Consider the following 12,364-nt stretch of genomic DNA (forward strand, 5'->3'; position numbering starts at 1 on the left):
GATCTGGGCAGAAACTACAAGCTACAACCAGTTGTCACTTCATACATTTGATAGACATCACATACATGCAGTTCTGATAGGTAAATAGAGAGCATTAAAGCTTTTGGCTCGTCTGGTAAAAGACTGGTAAGGGAAGGGACTCAACTACACAGCACCATGAACAGAAGTGCCTTACACACACCCTGAATCATAGAAACACAAGGTTGGAAAGGTCCTACAAGATCATCTAGTCCAACCATCCTCCCATTAACATAGCTACAGCAAACCATTAAACCAGATCTCGTAGCTCCTCATCCAGATGCCTCCTGAACACTGCCAGGGATGGCGACTCCACCACCTCCCCGGGCAGCCATTCCAGCACCTGAACTACAAAACCCCAATGTTCTAACTCAAACACACTCAAAAAGCAGCGAGTTCAGCTCCTCCCCTCCCTAGGGAAGGCAGGCTTTGCTCATTGCTTTGGCTGCCAGTTACCTCAAGGCACACTCTGGCCCAAAGCAGCGCACTTGCTCCTCTCTCCAGGTTTTCCCATCACAGCCAAGACCACAGACATGCCACCTCCTACTTCTCCCACTGTTTGAAGAGGAACCTGCCGATATCTTCAGCCAGGTCTCTGAAGAGCCATCAAGTTCCAGTACATAACTAAAATTAGATAAGTAACATTTCACGGCCTTCAGCACTCCCGTCTACACAGCAGGCTCTTTCTTAAAGTAAAGAACATCTGCACTGGGAGCTCAACCAGCAGCACTACCAGCACAGCACACATCAATTCTGACATACTCCAGGAACGCAACCTGACCAGGAATAAAGGCAGATTTACTCCAAGCAGGCCCATTGTGAAAGGAGACCTACAACAACCCTGCAGTTTGAAACACCAGTTTGAACTGAGCCCTGGGGGATGCCACTAGTGACCGGCAGCCAACTGGATTCAACCCCATTGACCACAACTGTTTGGGCCCAGCCATCCAGCCAGTGCTTCACCCAGCAGACCGTACACCGGTCCAGATCATGGGCAGCCAGCATCTTCATGAGAATGTTACAGGACAAAGTGTCAAAGGCCTTACTGAAGTCCAGGTAGACCACATCGACAGCCTTACCCTCATCCACCAAGCAGGTCACCTTGTCATAGAATGAAATCAGGTTTGTCACACAGGATCTACCGTTCATAAACCAATGCTGACTGGGCCTGATCTCCTGGCTGGCCTTTAAATGGTCCATGATGGTTCCCGAGATTATTCATTCCATAACAAATATTGCATTTATTTTGAGTAAAGGCATTTTCATGGTGCACGTGATTCAAATATCACTATTTAAGTTTGGTCATATTGATACACTCATTCCTTAAAATACTGCAGGTGCAAGGAGCACGAGTGGGGGAAGGATATAAACAGCTCTGGACCTTAGAACAGCTTTCGCAGAGCAGTTATGCACAGGTTTGCTTTAGAGAAAAGGATGAGAGTGTGACGTGTGTAAAATGTCCCCACCAAGACAGAAAACCAGGCTCCTGTTTGGGCGAGCTGGAACACGATATTCATTTAGCTTACTCTCTACCAGAGGCTGATGCAAACATGTGGTACACAAACACACGCAGATGTGTCTGCATGGCATTCCCGGCACATCTGTGTAGGTTTAATTGACAGCCAACTGATCTGAGGTTAAAAGAGATAGCAAAAGCAGAGGCAAGGAGGTGTGGAAGAAATGTTAAGTGGTGTCTTGACAGCATGAGCCCATGGGAGGGACAAGAGAACAGAGCGAGGCATGGTGCCCGGCCAGCACCAGGACGCTGCCTGTTCCTCAGCAAACCTGAGAGGAGCTTCTTCTAATCCTGGTTGTTCGACACAACTTGTGTGTTTCTTCCTGGATAGAGAAGGGCTCCAGTTATGTAAGGGCATGGGAGGACAGTCAACACTGCCATGATTTAGCCTTCATGGCAGCCACAAAGCTCTCAGCCCTGTGCCCAGCTAGCTCACCTGCACACAGGGCACCCTGCTGGCAGAGGGACAGACAACTTCACATCAAAGGAAAGCCCTGTGCAAGTCTTCAGAGTAAACAGGCCTTGTGCAGAGACAAGCAGAGATGGGCCCTCCAGCACATTTATGCCTAGTTACCCAGGAGACACAGGGTGACAACAGCCCTGCCAGGGCACCCTGACACTGGCCTTTCACCAGCACAACACACACACAGGTTCTATCACTGTTCAGCCCAGCACAGCCCCGTGTCACACAGCAGCCCAGCACCACGAGGAGCGGCCTTTCAGGTAAGCAACAAAGCACTGCAATGCTGAATGAAGTCACTAAGAGTTTCAACGTGATTTTTGCCAGTAATAAACAACCTGCAAGATACCAACTATCTTTTCTTTAGTGTAACGCATTACAATTAATTTACCCTCCCCCTAAACCAAACCACTATCTTTTCATTTCGTTTTCTCTTTTAAGATTCAGCCTTGAAACGACTTAATTGTTCCAGTCCACCCACACAAACACAAGAGACAACTCCATTGCAGTGGAGAGCCCTAAATAGCACAGCCTGACTAATACAAACACACATCTTGTTTAACGCTACGTTTGTTCCCAGGGAGATGCAGACCTCCCCTCTGCTCCCACCCCGAACCCGCAGCCACTGCAGGCAGCCACCCAACCCCAGCGTGGGCAGTGCAGAACTGAGACACAAATCGATCCCTGTTGGAACAAGACCAGTAAAGCCAGGCTGAACTTGAACAAAATTAACACCCTTACCCAGCTCATAACATGGCCACAGAAAGCGCTGGAATAGAAGAAAGAGCAGCACGTGGAGAGGGATGAGCAGAGCCACTCGCTTCCTTGGCACCCACTCCCAGCTGAAGGCCTGTGCAGCCATGGTGTGGCTCAGGCTGCAGCCCCGGGCCATTAGCAGCCCAGGCTCAGGGGCCTGCTGAGGCACAGTCATGAAAGCAGCCATCAGCAGCTTGCAGGACTTCAAAAGGCAGCCACTTCTAGCCTCCGAGCTATCCACCCAGCCAAAGGGATCCGGTGAAGGGCTGCCAACCTACTCCTGCAGTTATAGGATACATGCCAGACAAGCAGCAGACCTGCAATTAGAAGAGGTGTTTGTTGGACTCTGTTCTGCAGCTCATTAGCAGAGACGTTAAGGTCTGCAGCTTCTTGTTCTAAGAAATGTCTGACCTCCGCTGAGCACAGCCGCTCCGTGTGACAGCACGAGCTCCTCCTGCTCACCTCTGCTCAACTGAGGTGGTCCCATGGCTCAGCATAGCAGAAAGGAGTGTTCCAGGCATGGAGAGCACAGCCCAGAGCTGTGCATTACCTCCATGTCTGCCAAAAAGCCAATTAGCAACAGCCTGCGCTCCCCTCTGCTCAGCCCATCTTGTTTCAAGGTAGAGCTCACTCCCACTCAGCCAAGGCAAACAAGAGTCCAGTCACCAAACTAGAGGTCTTCCTTCCTTTAAAACAGATCGGAGATAACTTGCAACAAGCTCCAGGTGTGTCCACACGTGGAGCACCACAGATGGCTGAACAGAAACACACACACTCTTGGGAGCATCTGAAGAAGAAGATGTGCTCATCCACATAAACCACTTTGTATCAGTAACCATTCAGCCACCTATTCAGCTCAATGGGAGAAAAGAGAACGAGAGGTACCTCCAACCCACACCAACCTGCTGGTTGCAAAAGGGCCCCTGAGCACAGACTGAGGGAGAAGCAACGAGGACACAGCGTGGGAAGGTCAGCATCCCTGCTCTGCCCCACGCTTCCAGCAGAGGCAAACTCTCCAGCCTGACACTGCATGCAGAGCTCTGCACCCAAAGGCCCATCCGCAGACCCAGGAACAGACCTAATACCCTTCCTAAAACAGAAATCCGCTCTCCCTCAAAGCCAGATGTACCTTTCAGCCCTGCTGATGACAGGCGGCATTCCCCAGCTTCCACACGGTGAGCAGCCATGGCCTCACCTTACAGCCATCACACAGCTCCGCAGGATCTGCTCAGACCCTCTCTCCCCAGCAGTTCAGCCTCATTGCACCTGCAGCAGCTCACAAAACCTCACACAACAAAGCTGAGCAGCCCCACGCCAACGAGTTACCCTAATTGCTTCGAGAGCTACGCTGCCTTCGTACCACGAGGGATTTTAGTGGGGGCTGGAGAGGTGCTGAAGCGTGTGCAGCACGCTGCTTTGCAGGCATAAAGAACACGTTCCCATCAGAACCGGGCAGCTCTTTGCCCCAACACGGCCCGCTCTCCCTGCGGGGCCCAGAGCCGTGCCTGCGGCTGGGACGAGCCCGGCACCAAAGGAAAGCACAGATCAAAGGAGCCCTGTTTGAAGGCGGGATCGTGTAATAACCGGCTGAGATGGTGATGCAGCACCTGATGTTGACTATTCACCAGCCGATGAATCACAGGGTCGGTCAGCACCTGAACTGCTAATAAAGAACACCACAGGCTTTCTGAAGCACTTTTGCACCGCCAGCACTACCAACACAGCCCTGACGATCCTTCCAGAAAAGTCAGTGCCCCACAGAATTAACAGAAAAGCAGCGGCGATGAACCCAGCCTTTCTAACCACAGCCACTGCTGAGCTGTCAGCCAGGCCTGCAGAGCAGCAAGGCCCACTGACAGCCACACGGGGGGCAGCTGCAGGCACCCAGCTGTGTGCAGTGTGTGAGGGGCCGGACCTCCAGCAAGGGACGGCTGCCAGCTGAAGTGGTGCCATAGCACACCCACAGCACGGCCCATAGGGAGCTTCGGGTATTGCCACGCTCCTACACACCTATTGCTCCATGCTTCTGAAAGCACTGCTCTAAAACTGGGTTCTAAACTGCACAAAAACAGACCAGAAAGAGGCAGAATTTCTTCAAAGCACCCTTGGTTCCTCTCAGGTCTGACCAGCCATCCCCAAGCACAGCCCTGGGATGGCCAGTCCACCACCCGGCCCACTGGAGCCCTGTGAATCCTCACCCATGTTAAGGATGAAGACAGCAATTTCTACTCTGAAATCTACTACACGTGGTGTGAGTGATCTCCTGGTGCTGTAATATAGCTGCACAGGCTGAGATTTTAACCTGTTTATACACAGAAGAGACTAAAAGATACAAGGGCAGATACTGAGATCCTCATTTGAGAACCCAAATACCTAAGAACGGGAACAAATTCAAGTACTATTTCTAACCCTTGGGCAGGAGTGAAGGGGTTAAAAGGGGGCCTGGCTATTTATGGCAGCCGTTCCTAAATCCTATTTTAACATCAGACTTCATTATATTTAAGCATTGCTTCAGAGTACCAGCTGGCAAATAAAATAAACCCACCAGCACGCTGGTGTTGTTTTGCCGCCTGCGTTCACCTCCTACCTCCAAAGGAGATTCTTCACTACTGATCAGGAGCCCACTGCTCATCCCTTCCCAAGTAAATGGCTTCGGAGAGCAAAGCAAGGCCAGAGCAGGGCAGTGGGAGCATCGAACCAATTTTATCCCTCTTGCAGACTTACCTGCATTCCTCCCAAATAAGCTCTGTAATGTGTTTCAGCCCTGCCAAAAAGGACCTGGTTAGGGCAGGGTTGGGGTTACTGGGTACTGGTGGGTGGGAAGCTGGATGTGAGCCTGCACTGTGCCCTCCTGACACAGAAAGCCAACTGGATCCTGGGCTAAGTCAAAAGCAGCATGGCCAGCAGGTCAGGGAGGGGACCCTGCATGACTGCTATGCACTGTGAGGCCTCACCTGGAGCACTACATCCAGATGTGGAGTCATCAGTACAGGAGAGACACGGACCTGTTGGAGTGTGTCCAGAGCTGGGCCACAGAAATCCCTATGAGGACAGGCTGAGAGCTGGGGCTGTTCAGCATGGAAGGCTCTGAGATGAGCTGAGAGCAGCCCTTCAGTATCTAAAGGGGCTGTAAGAAGGAAGGGGACAGACTCCAGCAGGGTCTGCTGTGACAGGACAAGGGGAATTGGTCTCAAACTGAAGGAGAGGAGACTGGGAATGGATAGAAAGATAGAAGATACCCCTCCCCACAGCCTTGGCAATGCTTCCCTGTATTCTCCTGTACACTGGAACCTATCAAGGGAGCCAGATGACAGACAGCAAAGCAGCAAAAGGAAGCTTTTCTGTACGCTGGGAAAACAAGCTCCCTTCAAAATAAACAGTTTTGCAGGAAATGGTTATATTTAGCCCTCCCCTTTCACCTCAGCTTCTCAATGCATTCTCCTTCTCCTGCTGAAGGACCTTAATAACTGGTGGTAGAGGTCAGCTTTAACGCATCGCCTCAGCAGCAAAAAATGCAGCCAACTTAATGCACATTAATATAGAAGAGTGTAAACAAGCACAGGAATATCAAATATCCAGCTACTACAGCATAAGGAGAACTCCGGTGTCTCAAAGCATGTTAAACAGCTCCAAAAAGATAACGTGACCAAAGTTGTTGTGCGAGTTTAGTCTGAGGAGGGTGAGGCTGAACTTCTGCAGGGCACCACTGCTCCTCTCACAAAGCTTTTCATGCTGACCAACACAGCTCCAGCACTCACTATGGAATACAAGCAGGAGGTAATGGCCTCACCAGCTGCACACCAAAATGCTTCCTGCCCCCCGACACACGTATAAAGTAAACCACAAGAAACTGGGTTTCCAAAGCACCACCACCAGAAGGTCAGCAGGATTTCCCTTTCCCAGCCGTAACTTCAATACCACACTGTAAGAACTAAACCAAGAAATCTATGGGACAGCTTTCCTCCCTCCGGCTCTTTCATTTAACTATCAGCCTCGCCTTCCACGCTGTTGGCCTCGCTACAGCTCGGGATGTAAAAGCTGAGACAGAGGTTGATCTGAGTCAGAGCAACAGGCACAGAAGTTGTCCTGAGATGGAGCAGCAGCAGTCAGCACACAGCAGGCCTGGAGATGCATGGCAGAAGAGATGTCCTCAGGGACACCTCCTGCACCCCTCCACCGACCCAGGGATGCCTTCAACAAATCAGCGTGGCCAAAAGAGCCGGGTGGCTGAGAGCCATCCTCATCCTCATCCTCATCCTCATCCTCATCCTCATCCTCATCCTCATCCTCATCCTCATCCTCGGCCTCAGCTCCCATCCACTCCAGCCTCAAGGCAACCCAGGACTTGTCAAGCATCATTAGAGCTCGGAGGGAACAAGTGGGAGGCCCTGCCGTGCTGCGGATCGCTGCGGTTTCTTTGGAGCTGAGTTAGAAAGGCGGCACGTCGAGACTCTTACAGAAAAGAGGGGAATTTCAGACGTTCGGAGCGCTGTCAGCACAGCACACACAGCACAGCGCCGGGGAGCGGCCGAGCAGCACAGCGCAGTGCGCGGCTCCCAGCGGGGGCCGCTTCCCCAGCCCCGCAAGGAGAAAGCAGCCGAACGGGCCACCGAAGCGTCTCGGCCCCATTTTACAGCGGGCTACTGCGGCAAACGGCTCCGCTCGCCACGTCTTCACCCACCACCGGAGACGGAAGGAAGGCCGCCCTCGGAGCCGCAGCCGGCGACAAGGCGAACGGGCCGAGCCCGGAGCCGCCTTTGTGTGCGGCCGACGCGGCGGAGCGTCCCGGGGCGCAGCACGGCGGCACGGAGCCACGCTCACGGAGCCGCAGCAGCCGCCCGGCAGCGCCCCGCAGCCCCCGGCCCGGCCTTACACGCCGCCCCTCTCGTGCAGGCCGCGGGCCCCGCCGCTCCCTCCGCGGCCGAGGAGGCCCCGCACCGCTCCCCGTCTCACCTCCTCATGGCTGCGTTGGGCACTACGGCGGACTCGCCATGGGCGGCGGCGGCTCGTGGGCCGCGCGGAGGGCACGGCGCTGACCCGGCGCGCAGCCCCCCCGCATGCCCCGCGGCGGCGGCGCGCAGCTGACAATGGGCCGGCGGCGGAGGGCGGAGCGAGGCGGGGCGGAGGGCGGCACCCGCCCGTAGTGACGGCTAATGGGAGCCGGGCTCGGAGCGTCACTTCCTGCCGCCGACGCGACGCCCCGGTCCGCCCTTCCTCCTGCTGCCTGCCCCGCTCTGCTCACACACCTTCACCTCCCCGCAGCGGTGGGCTCCTGGAGGCGATGGATGAGAACGTCCTGTATCACTCGGACCTGGGAACGGAGACGAACGACCTGCCGGCTCTGTTTGAGGACGTAAAGGTAACCGGCAGGGGCCGTGCCCTCGTCCTGCGGTGCTGCCGTCCCGTCTCGCAGTCCCCCGGCCGTGTGTGCTCCTGCCGGGTCGGTCCGCTCCGGCATAGCACGAACACTGAGAAACTGCGTCCCTTTTCTCCCTGCCTCTGTGTCCTCAGCAGCGCTCTCTAATTGATGCTGCTGGTAGAATACCAAGCTAACGTCTGGCTTGGCTCTGCTGTCAGGAGCGGTCGCTCCAGCCCAGGATTGCAATGCCCGGTGCTGCTCCGAGGCGGCAGCACCCCCCTGCTGCAGGCTGACTGCCGGTGCAGGCTGTAGCCGACACATCTGCGTTTTACACCCACTTCGATGATGGCGTTTGTCCGGTTCGTGCCCAAGGAGTTGGGGCTGGAGGGCGACAGGGAGGACCTGGCCGACATCTGTGCGGGAACGGACCCGTGCTGTCCATCAGCGTTAAATGCAGCGCTCGGCTCCTCGCAGGAGAGAATTCAGGTTGGAGAAGACCTCTATAATGAAGTCTACCCACCGTCCCCCCTATTCATTCCAGCACAGGCTCTCCTGAGCATCTTGTACTTTCAAAGGCCCAGCCAAGAGCAGGCTGGTGCCTACAATGGTACAAAGAACTGAGATGAGAGGTGTAGGAAAAGTATAAGGGTCACCATGGAGGGCACGAGTTTTGCGGGAGATTTGCCAGCCCCAAGCAGTGGTGGTGGGGCTGCAGCACAGCATTGAAGGCAGGAAGGGCTGGGAGTTCCACCTGGGTGGGTTGCAGGAACCCCTGACAACACCTACCAGCCTCTGCAGTGGGAAGAGGGTGTGAACTGTTTCCTTTTCAAAACAAAGTGCTGGTTACAGAGTAGATGAAGTGTAATAAATGAAGAATTAATCGACTGAGAACTATCTCAGTCACAAACCTCTGCTTGTGAATGCAACCATCTGTGTGTTCCTCAAGGCCAAGTTTTATTTAAATAGAAATTTATTAGGAGGATTAACAGTAGGAAAAGCAATAAGATGCCCAGGTTGGCCGGGCAGCAGGTTCTGCTCACCCAGAGGAGAGGAGTTGAAACTCCAGACACTGCTGTGCTGGCCTGGTGGGTCTCAAACAGCTGGAATTCCATCAATGCTGTTCAGGAAATAAGAGCGTGCCCCACTGGCTCCTGCCCTGTGAATGGAAGGACTGTCCTGCAGGGTGCCCTTGGCCCTCAGGGGAACACACTGCTCCTGGTGCAGTGCTGATAGCTGAGCAAATGGCACACACAGCTCATCTGCTCTGAGTGCCGCTGCTCCTGGCTGTGGTTAGAAAGGCTCTTGGACTCATGTGGCCCGATGAGCTCTGTGGGGCCAGAGCCTGGCCCAGCCACCCAGTGGGCAGGGACAGTCTCTGCCACCAACAGACGGGGATGCAGGCAGGCTGTGAGCACTGCCCCGAGATGTAAAAAGGCCAAGCTGCTCGTCGATGGGGGTGGAGGGCATTCATGGGGGTTACGCACAATCCCAGCCAGTTTACCATTGAAACTGCTTCCAGGTTTGAAGGCTCACTTACAAGGTTGCTTGCAAGTGAAATAGAACAGCGACTTACAGGATTCAGGAATTCAGATAAATATAAGTGCTACACGTCAAAAAAACTTGACACAGTATCTCCAATATTTCTAAAAGCACAAAACATTTCAGTCTAAAGACGCTTATCAGCATTCTCCAAGGGGCCATCTGTGTGGCACCTGGGGCCCTCCCGCTGCAGGGACCCCTCTGATGGCCCACTTGGGCCTCACTCACTCTGGTCCCCCACCACCTCATCCTCACCCACTGCTGCAGGGCTCCCTGCAGCATCACAGCACCCTGCCATCCCGCTGGGTCAGCACTGGGGGCACACAAACTCCTCTTGTTACAGAGGAGGAGCCTGGTTCTGAGTTTGCCTTCCTGGACTTTTTGGGCTGATCTGATGGCTGAAGAAGGTAGTGGTAGTGTCAAGGTGGCTGAAGAAGAGCAGGATTCAAGGTAGTGTCCTTCAGTCACCCATCACTGATGTGCAACCCACAATTCAAACTCAGCTCTGCAAAGTCCAATGTCTGCTTCAAGAGCCTTATGTACCATAAGGTACCCTAACTCTTGATGAAAACTACTCCAGGAAAAGCAATGCGGTGCTTTAACATTTTGCCTGGTTTGGTAGGGGTTTGCTTTGCTGCAGCTGACACAGCTATAGCCCTGATCATTTACTCGGTAGGACACGGCCACTTCTTTATTTTCTACAACACGGTGCAGTTAGGACTCTTCAATCATCCCGCTTTTAACTTAATGATTACATTGGGAAATGTTTACTCTGTTGCACATTCTGACACCCTCCCGGGGTTTCAGATCAGTCGGTTAATGGCTTACAGGGCTCAGCACCTCCGTCTCTGGGAGCTCCTTTCAGAATGTAAAGCATCCAGCACAGCCGCCCGCTTCCCAGGGATCAGAGCCGGCACTGCAGCTACTCACATTTCTCTTCTATAAATACATACCCGAAGGCACACATAAGCTTATGTGCACACAAGCTGGCACAAGAATTGCATTTCTGCAGCAGTTGGTACCGGACCGACTCATCCTGCAGCTGGGGCTTGACTTGCAGGCAACCAGTTAACATTTGAGCCACTTCTGATGACCAGAACTGACAGCTGAGTGGTACATCTTAAGGAGTGCCTTCGTTTTCATAATGCTGTTCTCAGGCTTCAGAACATCCAGCAGCTGAAGGTGAGTGAAAGGTCTCAGTGATGAAGCTGATGGTGGAAAACGGGAAAGAAGTAGGATGAAACAAAACAATACTTTCCTCATACTGTGAGTAAAGTGTAAAGATACACCTAAAGGCCATTTGTGAATGTATGTGCAAGTACATACATTATACATTCTATATGTTTGTAGCATAAGGGTTCAAAAGGTGATTAAAAACGTTTTGGTCACAAAACAGAGCCTTTGGAAGCGAAGAAGCTCAATGGTGAATAACTCACTACATGTATTTTGATATCACCCTTTTTAAATACTGATGATCACAATCTGTGTTGACAAAGAGCTCTGGTTTTCAGTCCTCAGCAGATTTCTAAGGGCAAATGAGAAGCTGAGTGACTTGAATTCAGCTTGCTCAGGAAAAGGCTTCTGACTTCTTTGATGTTTTCTATCAATGCAGCCCTGCTTCCAAGACACAACTTTTAGTTCTTCCCGGCCTTTTTGTTTTTCTATGGGATGTGAGCACTTCAAATGCATTTATTATGTTTTCCATTGCATTGCTTACTAAGTGCATGGCAGCACCACTTTCATATCCATAACAACAACAAGGCCCGGGGAAATTAACCCCAAAATTTTCCATGAGGTTATCTGACAAAATCCATAAGCCCCTTTCAGCTCCCTCAGCCGCTCAGTGGGTGCTGGCAGGAGCAGGAAGCAGAGCCCATGACCAGCAGGGGCTGAAGTGGGCAAAGCATTCTGAGAACTCATGTATCAACCTCACATGCACCTCCTCAGAGCACCCTGAAAAGCCAGGCTTTTCCAAACCTCGCAACACCCACTGGATTTGGGGGAATTTTCTTAGCCAAACATTAATCAAAGATTATCCTTATCTCAAAAGCCATTTTCCTGCATGGTGTAATCTCCCTGCAAGCCTCTCTCATGTCCAGCTGGCAGCCACTACACTTTGTCTTTGGCCTTGCTCACACCACAGATTTTAAACCTTTCAAGGGAAAATGACACGTTTTGAAGCCAATTAACATATCTTACCTCCACAGTTTGATACATACACATTACAAGTACACTAAAGAATCACATTACAACCATCACTGTTAGCATCCTAAACTCAAACCCAGGTCAAAAAAAAAACAAAACTAAAACCCAGACATTTCAATTTTAACAGCAGTGTGGATGAGATTTTTCTGTTCTCAGTTATAACATTTTGAAGTGAGGAGATGGCTGGGCATATTACTTCTCATGCTTTGAGAGCAACAGTTGGGAAGCAAGGTCTTCCCAACCTCTGAAAATGAAACTCGCTGATTTCACAAAAGTCTATTTCTAAGAAGGCTTTAAAGCAAAGGAAGATAAGGTGATGTGGTACTAGTGAACATGGGGAGTGCCACAGCATGTCCTACTATAGTATGGACAAGATTACGAGTCATTGTGGTGGTAGGAGGACACAGATCTTATGCCTTTATCCTCTCCTGGCCACAGTAAATCATTTTCTTCCAGAAAATGTCCTTCAGCCACAGATGTGGAAGAAAATAATGAGATGTCAAAGTATGAC

General features: G+C 52.1%; 1 protein-coding gene across 2 annotated transcripts in view; it reads right to left on the reverse strand.

Moving 5' to 3' along the window:
* The window catches only part of ACVR1 (activin A receptor type 1), a 34,480-nt gene extending 26,666 nt beyond the window's left edge, over positions 1–7,814 (reverse strand). For both annotated transcript variants that reach the window (XM_085552970.1, XM_015869086.2), the window contains exon 1: positions 7,704–7,814. Coding sequence is in view for 1 of the 2 variants with exons in the window: in XM_015869086.2 (XP_015724572.1) it covers positions 7,704–7,711 (8 nt within the window). In the remaining variant the exon portion in view is untranslated. The remainder of the gene's footprint in view (positions 1–7,703) is intronic.
* Positions 7,815–12,364: the final 4,550 nt, after the last annotated feature.

This window comes from Coturnix japonica, chromosome 7 (assembly GCF_054131305.1).
Source record: "Coturnix japonica strain WE chromosome 7, WE-NBRP24, whole genome shotgun sequence".
Classification (NCBI taxonomy): Eukaryota; Metazoa; Chordata; class Aves; order Galliformes; family Phasianidae; genus Coturnix; species Coturnix japonica.